General features: G+C 42.4%; 1 protein-coding gene across 1 annotated transcript in view; it reads right to left on the bottom strand.

Annotated features, from left to right (window-relative positions):
• ENPP1 (ectonucleotide pyrophosphatase/phosphodiesterase 1) overlaps positions 1-21,057 on the bottom strand; it is a 70,056-nt gene extending 48,999 nt beyond the window's left edge. Inside the window, exons 1-5 of the mRNA XM_006127287.5 lie at positions 20,828-21,057; positions 4,687-4,759; positions 2,542-2,658; positions 1,792-1,917; positions 1,285-1,345 (exon numbers count right to left, since the gene is read on the bottom strand). Of these exons, the coding sequence (XP_006127349.3) occupies positions 1,285-1,345; positions 1,792-1,917; positions 2,542-2,658; positions 4,687-4,759; positions 20,828-20,986 (536 nt within the window). The 5' untranslated portion in view covers positions 20,987-21,057. The remainder of the gene's footprint in view (positions 1-1,284; positions 1,346-1,791; positions 1,918-2,541; positions 2,659-4,686; positions 4,760-20,827) is intronic.
• Positions 21,058-24,688: the final 3,631 nt, after the last annotated feature.

Raw genomic sequence — 24,688 nt, 5'->3', positions numbered from 1 at the left:
ACACCTTCCACCGAGCAGTGGTGGTGTGTATGACATAAAACTGTCCCAAATCTAGCACCTATTGGGATATCATCTGGAATTGCTAAATTAGGTGGGTAGATTCTAGGGTGCATGGGTTGCTGGGTGCTGGAGTTTGTAAGGAAATTGAGTAGTTGCCTAAGCGCTGCTTAGGAGGCACTGACATAGGTAAGCAGTAGGAGTTCAATGAGTGCTGGCATTGTGTTATCTTGGAGGACAGCTATGTCTGGTTGATATCAGTACTATACCCCTTTACATTCTGGCCCTGCTAGTAGAAATGTTAGATGCTGCTGCCACCCCTTAATTTCCTCTCACTGCTGCTTACCCCTTCCCTGCTCAGCTCCCACAGTGAAAACGGCCACAGGAGAGTAATGTGAACCACCTGACTGCCTGTCTCCATGATTCATAGCAACCAAAAGAACTAGCTGCTGCTGCTGCAGTTCACAGGTAAGCCTAGGGACATTAAATCTAGTTTAATCAACTAATCATATAATTGATGGATTTTCCATCAACCAGTCAATTAGTCGATAAGCAGGGGAGCTGTAGCAGGGTTAGCTCCCAGCCCTGGGAGCTAACCCCTCTGCAGCTCTGCCTTTTAAATGTATTAAGAGCCAACAGGCTCTTAATACATTTAAAAGGCTGAAGTGCAGCAGAGGGCAGTACCTCCAGCACTGGCTCCTGCTCCCCCTTGCTGCCTCTAAAAGAGGCAGCAAGTGGGGGGGAAGCGACTAACCAAGGAACTAATTGACTAACCAATAAGCTTTTGCTTATTGGATAGTTAACTAGCTGCTTACATCCCTAGGTCAGCTAGAGTAAGATTCAGGCAGGGATGAGAGGGCATGCAAAATTAATGACATTTGATAGCTCTGACTAATACTTGGATTGACTTTCCTATGCCTCTCTAGCTGGTTGAATGGAGTACAGTTATTTTTAGTTCATAAGCCTGGAATACCTTCCATAACAAAAAATTAGTTACCTTAGAAGGCCCAATGCTGCATTATTCTGATGTGGCAACAGTGAGCACCTAACAACATGCAGGACTGGAAATTTATGGGAGATTCTTATAAAATGTTTCTTGTACATTGAACTCTATATCAAGATAACAAGACCTACTATTACTGAGACACTATAGATAATAACAGCCTGTCATTACTATTCAGACACTGCTGAAGGGAGAATTGGTTGGCTTGTTTGTAAACTGAGATCATTATCCTTAAAAATATTGTTAAAAATGTAAACTTCCAGGTAAAAATAAACTATCCTTACCCTGCTGGACACTGGGGCTCACTAATGTCCTCACATTGTTCTTCGACCCAACTTTTCTCTCCTAAAATAGGTATAATCACATTAAGAAATAGTGTACAGTTCTCATATTCAATAAAACTGATCTGTGAAGTGATCATCAACATTTCGACATTTCAGGGGAGGGGGGGGAGAAAGGGGAGGTGAATAGCAAAAATCTTTTCTTTCAGTTTTCACACCATTAGAAAGCCAGGCCATTTCTTAGGTGGCATCATCATTACTTCTAGTCACCTGAATACTAAAAACTTTGTGACCATTAGCAAAAAGTTGGCCAGAAATCAAACAAGGATAACAAGATGTGAAAAGAAGAAACAACTAGAGCATGCTCTACACAAGCTTTATACTGTTGTTATTCCTGTTAAGAGTAAGACTAAGGACTAAAAATGTTACAATTAACATTGTCTCCTAACTTTTCCTACTGTTCCTTTCAAACAAGGAGGGTGTGGTTGGGAAGATAAGGTGGAAATTTACCTTGGCACATTATATAATAATTGACACAACAATCTTTGTTTTCCACACAATCATCTGAGCAGGAACAATGATAGTCCTTCTGCCTCTTCTCTCCACACCGGAACTTATTGCAGGTCCATATATGAGCTACAATCAGAAATCAAATGTAAAAGCTTCCACTTTTAGTTCTTGTTTACATGCATAAGTAACATAAAAATTAAGCATTAAATTCTGCCTCCTGATCCACATGAAAAGATATGTTTTGAGGAGTTCACACATGCATAACAGCAGAATCTGACCTTTCAAGAAAGCAGTAACAGATATTTCTAATAACATCACATTTAGTTATACTGCCAAAGAGCTAGGAGGACAATAAAAGGCAGCCTTTTACCGATTTTCCGAAGTATGGCAATTTATATCATTTGTTAAGCAAGCAGGCTTAATTCAGCCTTGTTCTCATAGCAAGTCTAAGCAACATGGTGTTTAAACTGCCATTTTTTGAGAAGTAACGTTGGTTCAAACCAAGGGGTTTGATTCGAACTAACGCATCCCAGAGAGCACTTCCTGGTTCAAATCAGCTGGCGAGCAGAATAGTGTGTGGGCGAGATTATGCTAATGAAGTGCAGGATATTTAAATCCCCTCTTCATTAGCAATTTCGGTTGGCTACATTTGCATCCCTAGTTCTAACTAGGGAGCAAGCATAGATATAGCCTCACTGGGGATGCTAACTCATTAGATATTAGAAATACATGAGCTGTTTCCCTCCTTACCTGGCTGTATGCATGCTTCCTGGAAATCTAAGCAGCAGTTTCCAAGTTCAACACAATTTCTATCACAGCGGCAGCTTCCAAATGTCCTCTCGAAGCAACGGCCTTTGCAGGTTTTGACTGAAATATTGGACAGAGTCATTGCTTTCAGTAATCGCAGTATTAGGCACTTGGCAGCTAGTAGCAAAAAGTAGGGCAGAACGCAAACAATGGAACAACATGTAAATATTTGCTAAGGATAGAAAACTAGACCCTGTGCAAGATACAAATTTTGTATTAATTATGACTATTTCAGTTAGGGGTATGATTAAGTATTACATTTAGCATTCCTTCATGTCTTTTCTATTCTTTCTTTCAAACAAGCAGTGTGTTGCTTTTGGGATGCTGGTTGGGAATTGGAGGTGGAAATTTAGATGTTGATGGCTAAACATTAATACTGCACTAAATTGGTGAATGTGCCATAGAAGATCATTGTCGGGAGTGGCACAGCTATATTATACCACCTTTTAGCTACATGTATTATTCTAGTTTTCTAGTAAATTGGGATTACCTCAAATTAGGTATCACAGGGACTGGTTTACTAAATGTGTTATATGTTATGTGGTGGTGTGTGTAGCTGATTTATTTCCTGATAATTAAAATCACATATACTAAGCCCTCTTTCCCCACAAATGAAATTTAATGTTGATAAATGTAAAGTAATGCACATGGGAAAAAATAATCCCAACGATACATACAATATGATGGGGACTCATTTAGCTATAACTTCTCAAGAGAGATCGGTGTGTAGCAGCAATCAAAAAAGCAAACAGAATGTTAGGAATCATAAAAAAGGGGATAGAGAATAAAACAGAAAATATCTTATTGTCTCTATATAAAACCATGGTACTCCTACATCTTGAATACTGCATATAGATGTGGTCACCTCTTTTTTTTTTTTTTTTTTTTTTTTTAAGAAAAGATATATTGGCATTGGAAAAGGTTCAGAAGAGGGCAACAAAATGATTAGGAGTTTAGAACGGGTCCCTAGGAAGAGAGATTAAAAAGACTTTTTTTTTCTAAGCTGAAAAGTCTAAGAGACTAAGGGGAGATATAATAGAAATCCATAAAATTCTGACTGGTATGGAAAAAGTGAATAAGAAAAGTTATTTACTTATTCCTGCAATATAAGAATTAGGGGTCACCAAATGAAATTAATAGGCAGCAGGTTTAAAACAAACAAGAGGAAGTTTTTCTTCACTCAGTGCTCAGTCAATCTCTGGAACTTCTTGCCAGAGAATGTGGTGAAGGCTAGGACTTTAACAGGGTTCAAAAAAGAGCTAGATAGATTCTTGGAGGTTAGGTCCATCAATGGCTATTAGCCAGCATGGGTAGGAATGGTGTCCCTAGCCTCTGTTTCTCTGGAGGTGGGTGATAGGGGAGGGATCATGTCAGGATTACCTGTTGTATTCCCTCCCACTGGGGCATCTGGTATTGGCCACTGTCAGCAGACAGGGTACTGGGCTGAATGGACCACTAGTCTGACCCAGTATGGCCATTCTTATGTTCGTATCTACAAAGGTCTGACATAAGTATTTCACAGTTATTAAGAAAAAGGAAAACAGGAAAAGAATGGAAGTCAGCTACTGAATCAAGTGTCCACCTCAACTCTCTCTCACAGTTTAAATCAGTTAGGAACAAATTCTGTCATCTCTGCAAAGCCAAAGGAAAATGGTGGAACAATACCAAACAGATTCCGGGGGGGGGGATTTAACAGTAATTGTATTATCAGGGTAAATACTATTATGGGATTATTGGCTGAGCCTGCAAAGGCCTTATATTCAAAGGTATTTCTGTGTTCTGAGTCTGGACACAACTTTTTACAACTCACTCCCTGTTGGATTTCTTTCATGGAGCATTTATTCATTTCATTCGTGAAGTTGTTTCATCTGTTTCAGCGCCTAGATTACCTCCTACCAGTCCCTATCAAAGCCAAACCTTATAATGGAGGAAGGAGAAGGGAAAACACCAATACATTAGGAGAATTCCATAGAAAATCCCCACAGGAAAGTCCTCTGACTCACAGGCTGGCATTTGAAACTACTTCAGGTAAGGCAAGTCATAAAAAAATTCGTGATCAATTTTAAAAAAAGAAATCACATTAATTACCATCTCTTGAACAGCTAGGCTTCAGTCCAAATATACACCCTAGGATTATGGTTAGCACACAGGCAGAAAGTACCTGTAATATAGTAAAGAAAATAAAAAACAGAGTTAAGTGTAACTGTAGGATAGTTTTGAAACCTCTCTTTTAGGTAATGAAAATGTAGTTGCCCCTTCTATATGAAAGCATGTTAGCCTGCAGAAGCTAATAAATGTGAAAATTAGAGGACCAATTGCATAGCCATTACTCACACAAATAGTCTTTACTTGTGCAAGTAATTCTGCTGATTTCAATGAGACCATTCACATGAGTCAAGATGAGAGGACTGGCCCCTTCCTTCTTTTATCTTCCTAATAAAAATATTAGCACTGTCCTATGTCAAATCCTTACAATGTTTTTCCTTCCCCAAAATGAAAAGGTTGGCTTTTAATGTTTCTGTGACTGGTGCTAAGAATGGACCACAGTGACAATGGCACATCCAGGGCAGATTCCAAGAAATAGGGCAGATGCACTCCAAAAACTGGCGGTTTATTCTATAATTAGATTTCTATAAAATTCATCATACTAGTACAAAACATAGTTATCAAGAAGCTAAAATACAGTGCCCCTTAGGCATTCCACCCCTTAGTTCCCATCTGGAAATATTGGTATTTTATAATGAGAATTACTGAAAACACAGTTCACCACATGAGAGGTTCTACCAATCCCAAAAGGATCAGACACTTACCCCAGTCAATATGTTTTAAGATTTACCCAAATATCACAAATCCTTAATAACTAACTGAAACTGTATTAAGAAAAGACAAGAGTTACTGAAAGATCAAAGAATCATATACAGTACAAGAGATTGACAAGTCCTGAGTTGTGTCAGATAGTGAATTTGCTGGCTTCCACACATAAGTCTTTCTGGAAACATTGCAGCAGGTCAGAATCCAAAGGCAGCTTATATGCAAAGTCCATTTGATTCTTTTTATGTGTTTCCCAGGGTATTCCAGATAACGTATTGGAATGCCTTAATCACAGGTTTTAACATTTCCTTGTTTAAAGTCAACAGATTAGAAATGCAAAATGAGATCCAGGTTTCTGGATGAAATTGGCTCTCATGTTTAAGCACAACCTGTGACTGGGGCTCCTTCTTTTTTGAGCACACAGTGCAGGAGAATGAACCAGTGGCAGTATGGCTGATCTAGTTAGGTCCTGTGATGCTGTTGCTGGTGTATATATGTGGGCAGAGTTGGCACTGAGGTTTGTTGCATGGATTGGTTCCTGAGTTAGAGTTATTATGGTGCAGTGTAGAGCTGCTGGTGAGAATACGCTTCAGGTTGGCGGGTTGTCTGTCCACAGGTTCATTCTCATGTACATCTACTAACGTAATATATGCCATCATGTGCCAACAATGCCCCACTGCTATATACAATCGGCCAAACTGGACAGTCCCTACGTAAAAGAATCAATGGACACAAATCAGATATTAGGAATGGCAACATACAAAAACCTGTAGGGGAACACTTCAATCTCCCTGGACACACAATTGCAGATCTAAAGGTAGCCATCCTGCAGCAAAAAAACTTCAGGACCAGACTTCAAAGAGAAACTGCTGAGCTACAGTTAATCTTCAAGTTTGACACAATCAACTCTGGATTAAACAAAGACTGTGAATGGCTAGCTAACTACAAAAGCAGCTTCTCCTCTCTTGGAATTCACACCTCCAGATCAGCTACTAGAAGTAGGCCTCATCCTCCCTGATTGGATCCACCTTGTCATCTCCAGCCTGATTCTGGCCTGCATATTTATACCTGCCTCTGGAAATTTCCCACTACTTGCATCTGATGAAGTGGGTCTTTGTCCACGAAAGCTTATGCTCCAACACTTCAGTTAGTCTATAAGGTGCCACAGGACTCCTCGCCGCTTTTGATATACATAGAGGAAGTGCCTACATTTCTTTATAATAGGAATAGATAAGCTGAATACATTACAGGTAATATTATGAATTTTTGGCTGTGCTTCTCATCTTTGATCTTCAGTCCCTGCTCTCAAACTCCTCTCTTTACATTTGATGCAAAGCCAATCACATTCCAGGCACATCCTATTGTGCTGGCACAACCAAACACTGACCTTGCTTTAAGTTATGAGAAGAGGAAGTTGCATACCAAATTTGATGGTCCTAGCTCTTACCATGTAGGAGGAGTTCTTGAACAAACGGACTTGCAGATGGACGGACACACACACACACACTCTGTAAAATATATAGTAGATATGCTGAACAGTCCTGGGCCCAATATGACCCTTGGAGGACACCAATATTTACCTCCTCTCCATTCTGAAAACTGATCCTTAATTCTTACCCTTTGTTTCCTCTCCTTCAACCAATTTCTGATTCATGAAAGGACCTTCCCTCTTATCCCATGATAGCTTAGCTTGCGTAAGAGCCTTTGGTGAGGAACGTTATCAGAGGCTTTCTGAAAATCTGTGTACACTATATCCTTGTCCACATGCTTGTTGACCCCTCAAAGAATTCTAGTAGATTGGGGAGGCATGATTTCTCTTTACAAAAATTCAGAAATTGAAAAAAAAAACCTCTGAATTTCAATATCCAATCTATTAAGAAATTATATGTAAAAAAATACATGGATGCTGTACAGTACATCAGGTTTACACAGCCACTGACTATTGACACTTAGACAATACCAGCTCATATTAATTTAAAAGAAACATTTAGAAAGAATCAATGACTGTGATACCCAAGCCATACCAAAAAAATCAAATGTAAATACAGTACTACCAGCTCTAAAGTGGTAATATTACATTTTTCAAAAAACAATCTGAAGAAGTTTAAATAAAACCTAGACTAGGCACAAATACCACATCACCAGTGATTTTGGCAGCTAACTGCCTTGTCTTCTACTCCAAATAAATATATATACACAACTCATCTTAACATGCATGACCCAGAATAGGATTCTGGTCATCAGAGTAAATGAATCCTTCCTTGTGGTCAGGAAGTCTAACTCAAATAGTAATGTTACTGTTGAATTGCACTGATTCATGTTCTGAGGTCCTCATGCATGCCACATTTAGGCAGCTTCACAGCACCCACAAACCACAAAACACATTACTAAAACATTACTGTTTAAGACAAGCCAGAAAATCACTGTTAATACACAGCATGGAAAAAAACAGGCCAGATCCTTAGCTGGTGAGCTACGCTGATTTTTAACCAAGCACCTGCAAATTTGTATTCTCCTTGGATATTTATTTACTGAAATTTTTAAATTAGACATCTTTTTAAGTCACACTACCATAAAAAGTACTTTTTTCAGGCCTGTGATGTTGTATAACAATCAATTCTATTATAGAATCTTAAGACTATTGCATTTGCTTTCCTTAGCTTAAAAGTAAGGCTCGCTGAAGAGGCCTGGATGTCTCAGTAGCTTCATAATGGGACAATTCACCCACAAAATGACAGTTAACTCCAACACAGCAAAAGAAAATTGTTACCTCCTAATATTTAGCAACTTATGTGGCTCTGAATTAAGGGTACCTAGCACCCACTATCGTCAATAGGAGCCTTTCCATTGACTTCAGTGGGGTTTGGAGCAGGCCCCCATTTCTACAACATTTACAATTGCTATTCTGTGCACCTCATATCGCTGAGTTTTAGTCCCCACTGCATGGCCTAAGGAAAAGGTCTCATGATATCCACAAAACTGCCATCATTAGGGAGATCTGAGCAGAGGCGCCAAGGACTGAACAGGCAAGGCCTGAACAATGCTTTTATTCATCAAGATGCTACCTCCAGATAAGCATTAAGGCTCACTGCCAGGACACTACTGCTGCCCTATGCCTGATCTCTGGATAAACAGTGAACAGAGCTCACAGATTAGCACCTCTCATGAGCGCTCAACATGCCAAAAATATAAAGTTTTTATTTCATCATATGAATCTTGTCCAGAAGTAGAAGTTAAAAAACAAACCCCCAAACAAAAAAAAACTTAACATCTACAGAAATGTCCCTTGACCTTGTCATTCCCTGTAACTTTCAGATATCATTTAGCCAAAAAGTCAGACTGCATTTCTAGGATAAACAGTATTTAAGGAAAGTTGTCAAAACAAAAACAAAACAGAGGCAGCAAGAAAAGTAGGATGTTTTTAAAGAGGTCTTTGAGCGTGTTTGTCTTGGAACAAAACTACGTCCTCCTCTAAGGATGAATCTCTGTCTCCTCACTGCTTCCTTTATGTGGGAGGACATAGGAAAAAGCCTTGGCCTATAAACAATGATGGATGTTGTCAACGGATGGGTGGATAGTTGCAAAAGCTGTAATCCTGAAGACATTTGGAAATATACTATCTATCAAATTCAAAATAAGGATAACCACACCCTGGCTAGTCATCAGTTTCTTAGGTCACTCCCTATGGACCTGATCATGCTGAACTGACCTAAAAGCAACAGAAATGAGGACTAAGATAGGAATAACGTGAATATTGCAGATCTGATACCCTGGAATTCCCAGGAGCCTAGCCATACTAAACCAGAGTACCATTATCATGGGCCAAGTTGTGGGTGGTCATGCCTAATGGTGAAAGCTGGAGTCAGAAACCAGCAGTCAGAGCTGAATGTTGGAGCCAAAGTTGGAAAACAAGAAGAGCTGGAGAGTACTGGGGTGAGGCAGAAGCATGGCTAGGAACAAGGCAAAGAAGTGATTGCAGGTATAGGTGTAAATGTTGAATACCCACTAACCTGGGCTACTGCTGGACTTAAGAACAGAACTGGTGGTGCCTTTGAGAGAGTCTGATAGATCATAGTGGTCAATTTAGGTCAGCTGGCTGGCTGTAGTTTCAGCGGCAAGTCCTGATTCCAGACAACGTCCTACCGGGTGAACTCCAGTGAAGTTTCTCACCATTGCTTGCTTCCTGCCACAATTCCTTCCCTTGTTTCCCTATTCATTCAGGCTATGTCTACACTACAAGCTTTTTGTGGCAGAGTGTATGCTAATGGTTAGCATGAGTCACAATGTCATGAGCATATTTTCTGCTGATGCTTTTTGCGCAAAAAGAAGCCGCCCAGCCGCTTCCGTTTTGCGCAAAATAAACCTTTTGCACAAGATCCTTATGCCTCTCTGGGCATACTTGATAGTTCTGTATTCTCCTTTGGCAACATCTTCAGCATACCCACCAAGTGTACTGAAGTTAGGTTAAAAAAAGCCACCCAAGTCACAGAGATGTATAGGTAGGGGCAGTCCCATTACGTGTCGGAGTTTGGTAGTTCACTAGACACTAAGGCTATGTCTAAACTACGGGGCTTTATTGGAAGCCCTGTCTTCCTCCTCCCACCAAAAAAACAACCAAACCACACACTACATACACCACACAGAAAAGCAGATGTGTTTCCTGGATGTGGCGGAGTTTTTCTGGGATACCTCTGGGAGTCTAGACATAGCCTCAGTCTTTAGATCAGGGTGAGCAATAATTGGCCTATGGGCCAGACAGGGTTAGCCCCTGACAAACTGTGTCTGGCTCACTGGCTGCTTATTACCTATCTCTTCTTTAGAAGAATGTATCAAAATGATGTAAATGCAATATTTTATATGTATTTCAGGTTTCTAAGTGTTTTTCACACTGTTGGCCCATATTAATTGTGTACTTATATCATCTTGGGGATGGAGAGAACGTGAGGTCAGAGGTCAGGTGTTAAAGTCAACACACTGTTTCTTTCTGACCACAAGAGAGCTCTTCCAATCTGAGGTGTGAGAGCTGTGCTTTTGGTGATGCTAATTACCCTAAAGCAATGCATTTGAGGTGGCTGGGTTACCCTGATGGCAATGTGCAAAAACATCTAGTACAGCCAGAAGCTTACATGTCCACAACCTCCTTTGAGCTGAAAGAGGGGGTTTATTTGAACAGATAACTAGCTATTAGTTCAGCGTCACAAAGCAACATGGAGAAGGACTAGTCTTAAAATCTAAACTGAATATTTCCAAGACTAGTATTGGCATCTAAACTATTGATGTGAAGGTTTAACCAGTTAAGATTAAACTGGTGAGGCTAGAGCAGCTCCCCTGGATAGGGGTGCTCCAGTGCTGCCTCTGTCTATGGTGAGCCTGGGTGCCCTGGCCCACCACAGGCAGGGGCTGTTCTGATGTCCCGGCCAGTGCAGTCCCTGGCTGCGGCAGGTGAGCCGCAGGCAGGGGCTGCTCCAGCTGAGCTGGAGCAACCCCCATCCCCTTTAATTAGTTAGCCAGTTAAACAGTGTGTTCCATTGGTTAACCAATTAAATAGGATTTTACACCGCAAATCTAAACTAACCATTCCAAGACTTATTACACGCTATTTCTACCCATAGTCATTTGGGAGGCAAGAATCCTTACAAGTAGCTGAAGTCATTGTCAGCCATTATAAACAAGCTTTACTATTTAGAGAATGACAATCTAGTTGTGGGAGCAAGCTCAAAGTTTTTTCCAGGTTTTTCAAACCTTCTTACTGTGACTTGCCCCTAGAAACTACCTATTGAGGTAAATAGGGGTTGTGGAATTAACTCTGATGGGGCTAGGATTTTTCTCCATATCTTTAAAGAGGCTTTCCTAACTATGTATTGTGAAGTAAGTTACCAGCTCAGTTCCAAGTTAGTGTAGTTAATATTCTGAGCATGTAAGCATTATTTTTGTGATTACAAATCGATTGGGTGAACATTACAAAGTAATATTTTGAAAGCTTCAGAGGGGTAACCATGTTAGTCTGCAACTGAAAAAAACAAAAACAAATAATGAATAGTTCTGCAGCACCTTAGTGTTGAACACAAAATGCAGATGGTATTATGAGCTTTTGTGCACACAACCCTTTTCAGATGAATCGAGTAAGGGATCCAGGTCACAAATAAATAGAAAAAGAACTGATGGGAAAGGAAAGGGAAAGAGAAGGAAAAAAATATTGTCAATTAGAGTGTCTGTGCTAAATGAGGCTAATAGAGAGTGGGCTATAAGTACCTAGTGCTTAGCTTTTCTTGTCAACAGGAAGTGGAATGTAGCAGCCCACCCAGGTCAGCTTTGTTCAAACCTTGATTACAGGTGTCAAAGTTGTCAGTGAAACCAAGTTTTCTGCAGTTTCTCTCTCCAGTTGGTTTTTCAAATTGCTCTGCAATAGTATCATCACTTTTAGATCCATCAGTGAGTGTCTAGGCACATAATATTTGTGAACATTACTTCAAATAAAGCATGAAAAATTCAATGGGATTTCCAATCCCTTTTATTCACTCTGAACATTCAGATGAGCTGCCAGACAAAATTTCACAAATACTAATGTAAATACTGTATATATTTATCTTTTTCCGCTGGAAACTCATGTAGCAATCTTAGAAACTGCTGTTTTATTTGAATAACTCATTTAGGAAACAGAGGCAATAGCATTAGATGACCCGTCACACAGCATGAAAAGTAAACTCACTATGTGTAGCAAATATTTGAAATAACTGTAGCAGTGATTAGCTGTAGAAATGTGTTTTCATACACCAGTTGCCTAAATGACAGTGATAAAGCCTCCCATGTTTTGTCCACCCTAAAACCTCTATCATTATTACTGTCGGTGGAGCTCCACTGGTATTAGAAATAGTGGGAAATTTTAGAGGAAAAAATGGCTAATGTAGAGAAGACTGTTTTACCATAGAGCACTGTTGTACCACTTGAGTTATTGGCTAACCATATAAATTCTTTGAGAGAAGCAAAAATAGGTAAGGTAATATCTTTCTTGGACCAGCTTCTATTGATGGAAAGTATAAGCTTTTGAGATACAGAGCTCTTATTCAGGTCTAGGGAAAGAATCTGAGTGTCTGAGCTAACAAGTTGAGCAGAAGGGGAAAACACAAATTGGAGGAGATCATTTGAAATGAAGTGGGCAATTGGGGGTTAGAAGAAACAACCCTATATGCAAAAGGTGTGAAGTGAGCAATTAAGGGTGTGATGTGTTGTAAACAGACATGAAAATACTATTTAAATTCTCTGAGTAAGGCCATATCTACAATACCATCATTTGTGTCAGCAAAACTTGGGTCACTCAGGGGTATGAAAAAAATCCACTCATGTGAGGCACATATACTTTGCTCACCTATGTGGTAGTGTGTGCAGCACTATGACAGCAAGAAAGCTTCTCCCACAAACATAACACAGGGGATGCCCTGGGAACTTCTGAAATTTCCTGTTTGGTCAGCCTCATTTGCATATTTTCTGTGGATCCATTTTTGCCATGGGGTTTTTGTGCAAAAACAAACAGTGTGGACATTTCCTTTTTGCACAAAAAACCCTTGCAAAAGCAGTTGCAAGAACACTGACCCTGACTTTGTACTGTAAAAATCAGTGGTTCTTGCACAAATACTCCAACGCTCCTGCTCAGGGATAAGCCCTCTCGCACAAGTATTCTTGCGCAAGAGAGCCAGTGTAGACAGCCAAGTTAATTTCTTGTGCAAGAAAGCCCGATGGCTAAAATGGCCATCGGAGCTTTCTTGAGCAAGAGAGAGTCTACACTGGCATTGATGCTTTTCTCTGATTCAGAGAAGACAGATATCACGCATGTTGACCTGAGGGAAGTTTTGTAATTGATAGCACTGACGCAATCTGCCTCTGCTTGCTGATCCCCATAAATTATGATCCCAGGTTTGCTGCCCTGTTTGCTCTGGCTTGATGGGATTATCCCAGAGAAGAGCCATGCCATGTGAGAGGAGTGCGCCCATGCTACTTGTGCACATCCAGGCACCCTACCTCAACCTGGGAGGGGGGTGGGCAGGTTTGACATGGGAAGGGAGAGAAGTAGCTGGTAAATCCTCTTTCCCACATATTCTCAAAGCAGAAGCAAGAGACCCACTCCTCACGTGTAGCTTACCATGCCTGCCAACAGAGTTCTGCTGCGAGTTATACCTTACTTGTAAGTGCTCAATTTTAAATGCAAAATTCAACATTATAGCACAAAATACATGTGCTTTGTGCTATAAATTATTTCATTCACTGTAAAAAGAGTTAACCATCTGTTTTAAACGATCTATTTTCTGTGAAGTCTGCCCTTGTTATTTTTTCCCAGTGCAGCTGGAGACTTGTCTGTGGTATCTACCCCTGCTCCAGCAATAAGGCTTTCACAGATTAGAAGGCAAAAAAGTACATGCACTGACGTGTTTAAAGACCTGATGCAATCTGCCCAAATCTGCACACAACTCAGTTCATGAGGGTGCACCCTGTTAGAGGTCATATACAGTTAGCAGGACAGGAAAGCATGCAGCGTACATGAGCTTAAGATGCAGGATGAGATGTTAAGGCTCATGGGTGAGCAAACAGACCTTATGTGGCATCTGGTAAGAGGTGCAGGGAAAGCAGCCCAGAGCACCCTGCACCCACTGATACACCACCTGTCCACCTCAAATTTCATATCCTCCTCACTCAGATGTCCTAGACTACAGGAGTGGGGGAGGAGAAGCCTTTCATTCGACTCCAGGACATGGCTTATGGAGCAGAGGCTGTCATTCCCACAGCTTTCATTGCTACACAAAGCAACTGTAATACACCATGTGGCTTTAGGCTCCCCCCACCCAGTGTGTCATCAGATCCTTACTATATCTAGGTTTCCTTTTCTATTCAGTGATGTGTGTGATATCAGAACAATAAGATCTTTATTCATTGTGCTAGGGGAGGGATGGTTTACAGGGCAATACAGATGCAGCAGGGAACAAGTATAGTAATGAGTAACACACAACTGTCACGCAAGTTTCTGGTCATTCATGAAACTGGATTTCAAAGCGCTCTGATGCACAGTATGCTACAATGTGCTCTTCTTATTGCTCTGGCATCTGGCTGCTCATGACTGGCCACTAAGTGACCTTCATCAGTCCACCACCCCGCCAGAAACTTTTCCTCTGTAATTTCACAGATATTATTCAGCACATAGCAAGCAGGAACAACAATGGGAATACAGCTTTCTTGAGGCCTAACAATCAGTAATCTGCAGTAGATCCCCTTTAAATGTCCCAAAGCACTTTCTATCACCATTCTGCACTTGCTCATCCTGTCATTGAACTGCTCCTTACTATTGTCCAACCTGCCGGTGTATGTCTTCATGAGTCATGGGAGCAAGAAGTAAACTGGATCTTCCAAGACAGCTTTTGGCATTTGTGTCAAAAATGGTAATTTTCCAGCCTAGGAACAAAGTTCCCTCCTTCAGCTTTCTGAAGAGACCATAGTTCCTAAATTTGTGCACATTGTGCACCTTTCCCAACCATCCTACACTGATGTCCATGAAATGGCCTTTGTGATCCACCAGTGGTTGCAGCACAACTGAGAAGAAGCCCTTGTGGTTTATGTACTCTTTGGCAAAGTGGTCTTGTGTCAAGATAGGGACATGTGTTCCATCTATTGCCCCACCACAGTTAGGGAACCCCACTGCGGCAAAGCCATCTGCTATGTCCTGCATATTTTCCAGAAGTCACGACCTATAACAATGTTTCTGTGCGATCAGGCATTAGCCACCTAACCCAGAATTCAAATGTGCAGCAGGAACTGTGGGATGGCTGCCCTCAGGGCACTGCTGTGTATGGTAGCCATAGTAGCAGGGATGTACTCCACCTACAAAAGTGCACGAGGGCATGCACCTTCAACTGTATAAAATTGGATGTTAAATGTCAACATCAATAAATTTGATCTAATTTCATAGTGTAGACGTGCCCTGAGTGACTAACTTGTTCTCATTCATATATGAAGGCTGTGACAGACTAGGAAACTGAACCCAGACTAATGCCCATCCAATGAACCAATCAACTTACTGAATATAAACCAAGTGTTAGCTCTGATCAGTGTTACTTTAAATAACTTTTCAACTCTATCATCATTTGGTCTATAATCTGTATGTGGGACGATTTTATTTGAGCAAGTAAAGACTTAATAAATAAATATGCAGCAGAAACAGGATCATAACTCAGAGGAACAATTAGCTTTTTTAGATTTTCCCTGCTCTGAAGGAGAAAAGATTATTCCTTTTTTAAAACTTGTTCTCCAACACCAACTCCAGTCCCACCTCATACATCTAATCAAAGAGTACAAAAATTGTACACACGTGTGATTTTTATAAGTAGAGATAAAGAGAAGCTAAAACAAATGTTATAGGCTGTGTTACATTCAAAGCCACAATTGGAAAGTGAGATTACCAGAAAAACCAAGTAAAAAATGACTGTGTTCTTAAACTCCTAAAAGTTAAGATTTCCTTGCTTTAAAAGAGTGGGTAACATTGTATGTAGATATGTTGGGGGAATATAGTTAAAAAAAAAAAAAAAAAGAATTTGAGGACCCACTCAGTTTCAAACTAGTCCTTTTTTTTTTTTTACATTAAAAATTAACATCTTTAAAACTCAAATGTGAAATCATTGTTGAAGCAGAAAAGTTGTAAGTTGCAAAAACAAAAGGCAAAAAAGTATTACATGTCCTTGTTCCCACATACTGCTATTCAACTCACTTGCAAAATAAAAGATGATTTCAGGAAGATCAGTAATATTTTAAACTAAGATACACCCCCTCAGCAATAAGAGAACATAGTAGTTCAAAATTCAGCGTATCATGGGGGTTTAATGAATAGTCTGAAATAGCAACTTTAAATATCCCTTGGTACCCCGACATTCGCTATTTTAATCCTCTGGTTTGCCTACTTATTACTTTTCAGGGCATCCTTTAGAAATTTTGTGGAGATCAACTGCATTACTATTATTATTATTATGCATTGTATTGAACTAGCGCCGGGAGGTCCCACCAGAAACCAAGGACCCATTGTCCCTGACACTGTACAGACACACAGTATAAGTGTCTGTCCTAAAAAACGTAGTTAAAAAACAGGAATGGAAACAGCTTCTCAGAGGGGAAGTGAAGATTCACAGGATTCGCTCAGACTTTAAAGCCAGAAGGGATAGTTATGATGATCTAGTTCAACATCCTACAAATTTCAGGCCACAGATCCTCACTCACTGCTGTAACAGACCCCTAACCTCTGGATGAGTTAATAAAGTCCTCAAATTATGGTTTAAAATCTTCAAGTTACAGAGAATTCACCACTAACACTAGTTTATGATTCATGCTGTAGAACAGGGTTTCCCAACCTATGGGTCACCATTACGTTTCAAAAGGGTCACCAAGTGTCTCCCCAGGTGGCTGTTCCCCTCCCTCCCCCCCATTTTTGAAATGTCTTGGGTCAAGTCTTCCTGAATTGTCAAAATGGGTCCCCATCTGGAAAAGGCTGGGAACTGCTGCTGTAGAGGAAAGTGACAAAGCCACAGGGGAAAGATTCCTTCCTGAATCCAAATATAGTGATGAGCTGCTAGACCATGAACATGTGGACAAGACCCACAAGCCAGACATCTGGGAAAGAATTCTCTATGGTAACTCTGAGTTCTCCCCATCTAGTATCCAAAATTCAGAAGTTGGAGGTTTTTCTACTAGCAGTTACTGGTGGACCACCTATCATCATCAGTTCCATCATACCATCAGCTCTATAAACTTACCAAGCTCAGTGTTGAAGCCAGTTTGGCTTTTTGCCCCCCACACTGCACCCCTTGGAAGGCTTTTCCAGCACTTCACTCCTCTGTTGGTTAGAAACCTTCATCTAATTGTGCCTAAACTTGTTGATGATCAGTTTATAGCCATTTGTTCTTATGTCCATATTGGTATTTAACTTCAATAATTCCTCTCCCTACCTCGCATTTATCAGTCTGATGAATTTATATAGGTCTGTCTTATCTCCCCTCAGCCTTCTTTTGGTTAGGCTAACCAACCAAGTTCTGTATCTCTTCACATAAAGTAGGTTTTCCATTGCTCAGATCATGCAGGAGGCCATTGGCAGACATTGTATCACCCAGACTTTGGGTTGCTTTTGTTGAATCTTAATCAGAACCACTTCAGCACAACTGACAATTATAACACATGGGCATCATGTAAAGCCCACTGAAATCAATGGCAGTATTCTCAATGATTTCAGTGGGCTTTTGACTCAAACTTGTAACTACTCACAATAATGTTTTTTCTTATATCAAAACTATTAAGAACCAAGACACATTGTGTGGGTCAGTTTTAGGTGCAATATTGGAAAATCCATGAGTTTGGACTTTGCAACTCCAGAAAGAATGCTCACACAACAGCAAAGTCAGTGTTGCTTCCTCACAGAACTAGAAGAGAATCAAACCAAAGTTCTACCCAATCTCAGGTGCTCTGTGGAAGGCAAAGGACCTTTCTTTAGATCTATGCTTTCCTGTACTGTACTGCTACAGGAAGAGAGGGAATCCTAGTGGCTGGTTTTAGACCCCCTCAGAGTTTTATAGTTCATAACCAACCCCGTAAATCCAGAAACCAACAGGAAACTAGAAAATATCTTGGGGTAGGTCTATACTATGGGTTGAAGTCAATCTAAGCGACACACTTTGAGTTGCGTTATTAACCTCACAAATCGATATAACAATCTATTTATGATGGGGATCCACACTGCACTGGCCAATGGGACAAACTCTTCCATTAGCTCTCCTTACTCATCTCATTCTGGTACATCAATCACAGCAGTATCAATCTCAGCTGTACTGGAGAAAAGCTTTTGGAGAGCTGATGTCATGCTCCTAGGAAGACACCCTTAGTAAGCATGCCACTGCAGTCTGTCTGTATTAGTGTCAATCATCAAATGGTTTTAAGGTATTGGTTCATGCAGAGCATAGAGCAAGGATTTAATTTTGAGGTAACAATGGCAAGGTCTGCATCCTAAAAGAAAGGCTGCAGCTGCCTTTCAAGGCATAGGTGGCAAAAAAGCTGAGTTATTGCAGCAGTATGATTGTTGAACAACAGCTAGTGGTCTAGAATCACCACTAAGTTTCCAGCCCTGCTCACTAATGGTAGATGAATTTCCGCCATCAAAGAGGATGTTATCTCTGCCTTCGCTTCTGTCTGTTTCCCTCAAAGCACCATTACCACTTCCTCTTCTCAGGATTGAGCCTCAGCTAGTCACTGCTCATCCATGCACCAAGCTCAGCTAGCCACTGACTGAGACATCATCTGAAATGAGAAGACACCCAGATACCCAAAGATGCGTGACAGGCTGGTGGTTAGGATATGCATGTGGGATGTAGCACCTGCTTTGAATCACATGCCTTAAAATGTAGCCAAGTTTTCACCACCAGCCCTTCCAGCAAGAACCAAACAATTTGGGGGCTGTACTGACCTTCCATAGCCAACCCCACAGTATGGCTTTGACCACCTTCCAACACCACACCTTCTCTCCCTCCTACCTCGTCTCACAGCCACACTGAAGACTTTTCATAGTGTGGCTGCCAGTAAGTTCTGCACCTGAAAAAACTGCCACAGATTTGGGTGAATTTAGCACGTAATATAGTTAGACTCAAGTGATTATGCTCAGTTCACACTAAGGATGTGAAAGGTTAACAGGTAAGCATCACCCTTAATGAGTTATGCTTATCATTCCAGTTAACTGATAGAGGCAGGAGCAGCTCACTGCAAAACAGCCACTATCCACAGCCCCTGCCTGCAAGGGAGATGGGGAACTGCTCCAGCCTGCCCACCCCACACATCCCTCCTTTAATTGGTTAACCAGTTAAACATCATATTTAACCAGTTAACCAATTAAATGAAATTTTACATCCCTAGTTCATATGCCAGACAGGTGTAAATATGATCAATGTAAAACTAACAGCTAAAGATATTTAAAGGCAATTGGGAGGTGATACACAGTTAAAAAGGTAAGTAGTGTTTGTATATCAGTACTAATTATCAAACAGGATGCAAGTCTATATACATGTTTGAAAAGGTACCTCAAAGCCATAGGCATTACAATGCATCCTTAAAATTACTGCTTAGGAAATACAAGAAAAAGTAGTATTTTGTATTTCTATAGTGTCCTCCTCCAGAGATAACACAGCTTTTTTATACACGAATTATTTTAACCTCATATCTTCCTTGTGAGATGTGAAAGTTATTATTTTTATTGCACAGCTGGCAAAAAAGAGAACATGAGAGCACAGCTATACTAGGAAACTAATCAGACCAACAATTACAGTCAGCAGCAATAGGTCCTCCCTGAATCAGGGCTGAAAATGGTTTCAAAGAAGACCATACATTTCTAATTACCATAACCTCAAGATTAATAGAAAGTAGTTTCTGGTACTTCACCTGTCTTTCTGAACCACTACAAATTTTCCAATCACATGGTCATCTATTTTCCTCTTCCCTGTTCCAGTGCCACTTACCCACAACAGGAAAAACCAACAGCAGAAACAGTGAAAATGAGTGCTAATCAATGCACAAAATAAATTATATAGAGGAAAAATAATTCCTTCTCTCCCCCCCCCGTCTCTTTCAAATAGCATATTACTTATAAAAAAACCAGAAGATAAAATATTTTCAGACACAACTGTGTGACACTGAGCTGCTGAGACACGATGCCACTGTTTTCAGCACCACCATTCAGAGTGTTCTTGAAGAGCTGGCAGCTCTGTTTACAGAACAGGAAGACCCTCAGACAGCCACTGTCTAAAGGCCAATTTCCTGCGTGGTTACAGAGGCAAGGAAGAAGCCAGGCAAGGAGAAGGGTCAGAACTCCAGTTCAGGGCTCCCGCTGCTGCTTTCCACCTAGCAGGCTCTCACGGGCGGACAGAGGGTGTGGTTTTCCATGGCGTTACAGCACCTGGCCGCTTTCGTGCCAAGGACTAATCCCGAGTTCAATTACCTTTGAGGCCTGGGTCAATCTACCTGCTCCGCCCTTGCTATCTCAGCCATGCACATTAAGGCGCCACCTCCCTATGTTTGTTAATATAATGTTATCGTGCGAGTCTAGCTCCCCACACGCCCTCTCGAGGAGATACCAGCGCGGAGCCGAAGCCCGAGGAGCAGAAGCTGCTCAGCAACAGTCCTGTTTATTCCCCGGCAGCATAGCAGCTCTCCCCAGCAGTGCACGTGTAACCGCTACACCTGGCTGTGCTGCTCCACGCGCAGGGGAGCACAGGAAGGCGCCCCCGGGGAAGCTGCAGGTGAGCCGGGAACCGATGTCCCGCCTGTGGCTCTGCATGGCCGCTCTGCGGGGCAGCTGGAGCCGGAGGCGCCTGTCCCTGAGGGGGACCCGCTGCTGCCCTCGCTCGCCTCTTACCAGGGAGAGCACTTTGTAGGTGTTGGTATCCTTGCCGCCGCCTCTGGGCGCTGCTTTCTCCGGCTCCTGGGCCAGCTCCATGGCTGGGATCATGGGCACAGCCGCCTGCTGCTCCACGCCGTGGCTGCGCTTCCCGAGCAGGTTTCCATCTCCCTCCATCGTTCCCGCTGCGTTGGGGCCCGGCCGCCGCTATTAATAGGGCGACAGAGCCGCTCCGGCCCCGCCTCCCTCCCTCCCTCCCTCCCTTCCTCCCTTCTCCAGGCCGGGAGCCAGCTCCTGCTGCTGCCTGGGCCCGGGGAGACGCCAGGGCGGCTCCTCTGCCTGGGGGCGTGTTGTGAGCCGACAGCGCTTCTCCCCGCGTCTCTGGACGCTGCCCCCTTTCCTGCTCTCCTCTGCACAGACTCCCCCGCCGCGCCTGCAGGGGTGAGATAAGGAGGCTCCAAAGAGACGCGGGGAGAAGGCGGAGGGTGGCTGGAGGCTGTTACTCGGGAGAGCCAGGCAGGGTTTCTTTGCGGCAAGAGAAGCTCTCCCTCCTCCCCCCCCGAGCCCTTCCGGCTTCCCCCGCAGCCTGGAGCTCTGGACACCAGGGGTCAGCAACCTATAGCTCGAGAGCCACATATGGCTTAGTAGGGAACCAAATATGGCTCCCTTGTCCTTCCCAAAATACATGAAACTTTAATGAAAATGAGAAATGTATTCAAAATGTTAGAGGTGTAATTACTCGTCAGGTTGGTCTTGTTTTGTCTCTTTCGCCTTTAACCAGAGGTGAAAGTAAGGGGTACCCCAGTGAAGAACCAGCTGCAGTGTGGCAAGAGTTGGCTGTGGCATTCTGCTCCTATAATGGGCTGGATGAGGGCACACTCTAGGGGACCAGCGCACAGTGAGAGCGGCTAGTGGCAGCAGATGCCTCCATCTGGCCACAGTGGCTCGGCTCCAGTCCCCATCTGATTGGCACAGTTTGTCCCCAGCTCCTGTGCTCCTGGGGTAAAGCTGACAGCCCAACTCCAGTGGCCCCGTAACTGCTACAATAGCCTGCTGTGGTGGCCTGGCTTGGGGTCTGACTGCAGCAGTGTGGACAACAAGGCCCCGATGGGGCCCAACCCCAATCTAGCCACAGCATCCTATCCCTGACCTTGATCCAGGGGCGGGCTCCATAGTCCAGCACCCATCTGGATGCACGAACAGCTGGCGGGCTCACCCCTGTCACAGCATGGGTTGGAGGGGAGGCCACAATCCAGCTCAGCAATCCTGGTCCAGCCCATTGTCCAGCCACTGCTGTTTGGGTGCAGCAGATCAGCCCCCAGCCAGATAAGGTAATCTGGCCCCAGGGTCTCCCCACATACTCTTATTTTCCACCCCTAGTGCCCTGCCCTGCCTCCTGCACTGAGCCCCTTATACACTGCAACCCTGACTCCTGTGTCCCCACATCCCGAGCCCCCTGCCATAACACTTCTGCATCTCCCACACACCAACCCTGTGCCCTGAGCCCCTCATACATCTCAACCCAGACTCCTGCACCCGCACATCCCCTGCCATAAGACTGACAGAAGACAGCCTGAATGCATGCATGAAGCTGGATTTGACAATTTATGATGTAAACTTCAAAGTATTTAATGAGACTTCTGCTGCTGAATCTTTTTGCATATTAAAGTCTGTGATTACAATGTTTCATTTATGCTATTATTAATCATCATGTCAACTATCGATAATATTAAGTTGTATATTTTCAGTCATGCAAACAGGCACTTTTATATTGGCTCTTTGCTGACCACGTGTTTTGAATTTTGAAGTAGTTTGGCTCTTTGGTTTGAAAACATTGCCGACCCCTGATCTAGGGGTTCCTTTCCATTGATACAACATAGAATCTGCTCAAGCTCCCACAAGCTAGCCTGGAAAAATTACACATTATCCTTGAGCGCCTCTAAGAGTCAATGCTTCTCCACTCACAAGCACAAAGTCTGAGTGTAGAAAAGAAAATTTAAATGATAGGAGGGAAGTCACCCAACATTAATTAGGGAAAATTCCACAAGCAGGATTTATAATACAGCCGGTCCCCGAGTTGCGAACAGTCAACTTATGACTGTTCACATGTACGACCGAAGCTGTCGTAAAGGGCAGACCCTGAGTTACAAACACGATCCGCACTTACGAACAGCACGGTCGCGTGTAACTCTATGGGGTCCGACTTATGAACAAACCGAGTTACAACCAATTGCTTGGTCCGTAACCGGTTTGTAAGTCGGGAAGAGGCTGTAATAAAACTGTGAGCAGGCCACCCACTCCAGAGTGTGTGGGGAAGTGTCTGCCTCATGTTCTTGAGTTCTTCAACCAAAAATCCCGTTTCTATGCCCATCTCTGATCTTTTGCCGTACTCCACTCACAGTTTCAGTGGGGTAGCCAAGTTAGTCTGTAACTGGAAAAACTTAAACAACTAATAGTCTAGAAGCACCTTAAAAACTAACAAAACATGTAGGCTGTGTCTAGACTGCATCCCTTTTTTGTAAAAGAGATACAAATTAGACTTATCTCAATTGCAAATGAAGCGGCGATTTAAATCTCCCTCGCTTCATTAGCATAAAAATGGCTGCCGGGTCTAGACTGGCGCTTTTTTCCGGCAAAGCTCCGAGCCGGAAAAAAGTGGCAGCCATTTTTATGCTAATGAAGCAGGGGAGATTTAAATCCCCACTTCATTTGCAATTGCAATATGTCTAATTTACATCCCTTTTACGGAAAAGGGATGCAGTCTAGACACAGCCGTAGATGGTATCATGAGCTTTCTTGGGTACAACTTACTTCTTCAGATGAATGGAATTTTAAAAGTCCCGTTCCAAAATAAATAGGGGATGGGAGGGAGAAGGAAGGTGGGGAAATAGTGAATTAAAGTGTTCATGTTATATGAAGCTGATAGAGACTGTGCAAATTGCTCTTTAAGTACCCATTGTTTGTTTAAGTCATTAGGATGTGGAAGGTAGTGTGCTAACCAGGTAATGTCTTTATTAATACCAATGTGATGGGTCCCAAACCTGTAAATGAAATTAAATTCCAATGCTTCCTTGTGTATTTGGCTTGTGGGATTGTCCTGAAACAACACAGTGACTTTGAGATCCATTGAGCTGAGTCAGAAAGGACACTAGGTTTCAGAGGAGTATTTTGTGTGAGTTCACCTCCCACCCGGGGAAGAAGACACCTTGCATTTGCTTTGCCCAGCTGCCCCAACCAGTTGCTGCTCCTCATTGCCATGCCAATGGCTTGTTCTGTTCACTCCCTCACCAGTCACTCACTTGCCAATTAACTGTCAATCACCTTCTGTTGCCACCTGCCTCTCCACTGTGACCTCTACACATCAATGTCAGTAATTTTCAGCTCTTTGAAGGCAGGACAAAAAACACTGCCCCATCTCAAGTAATTTCAGCTCTGAGTAAACATTTAAAATAACAGTGGCTCCTAATGAAGCTTATTTAGGTCTTTCTTTAAACATTGGGGAGGAACAAATTAAATCAGTTTGGGGACCCCTCCTCACCAGTCCACCCCTCATACTCTCAGAGAGCTCTGAGAGCCCAGCCCCTGCTTAGCAAGATTCTTTTTTCTAGCTGGCTACATCTATACAACAGAGTTTTTGCGCAAAACAGCCATTTTTGTGTAAAACGCTGTGGAGCGACCACACCTCAATCACGTTTTTGCGCAAGTAAATATACAGTAAATTAAAAGAACAGAGAGATTTTTGCGGTGTATATATTCCTCTTTCTAAGCTGCTGCTTTTTTTTTTTTTTTTTTTGCCTCTGTCTTCACAGACAAGGTCAGCTCCCAGACTACTCCACTAGGCAACACAGTATGTGAAGAAGATGGGCAGCCAGGTTAAGA

The sequence above is a fragment of the Pelodiscus sinensis genome, chromosome 3 (genome assembly GCF_052426305.1).
Source record: "Pelodiscus sinensis isolate ZL-2025 chromosome 3, ASM5242630v1, whole genome shotgun sequence".
NCBI classification, from domain to species: Eukaryota; Metazoa; Chordata; order Testudines; family Trionychidae; genus Pelodiscus; species Pelodiscus sinensis.
This window is presented reverse-complemented; position numbering and strand designations above follow the sequence as displayed.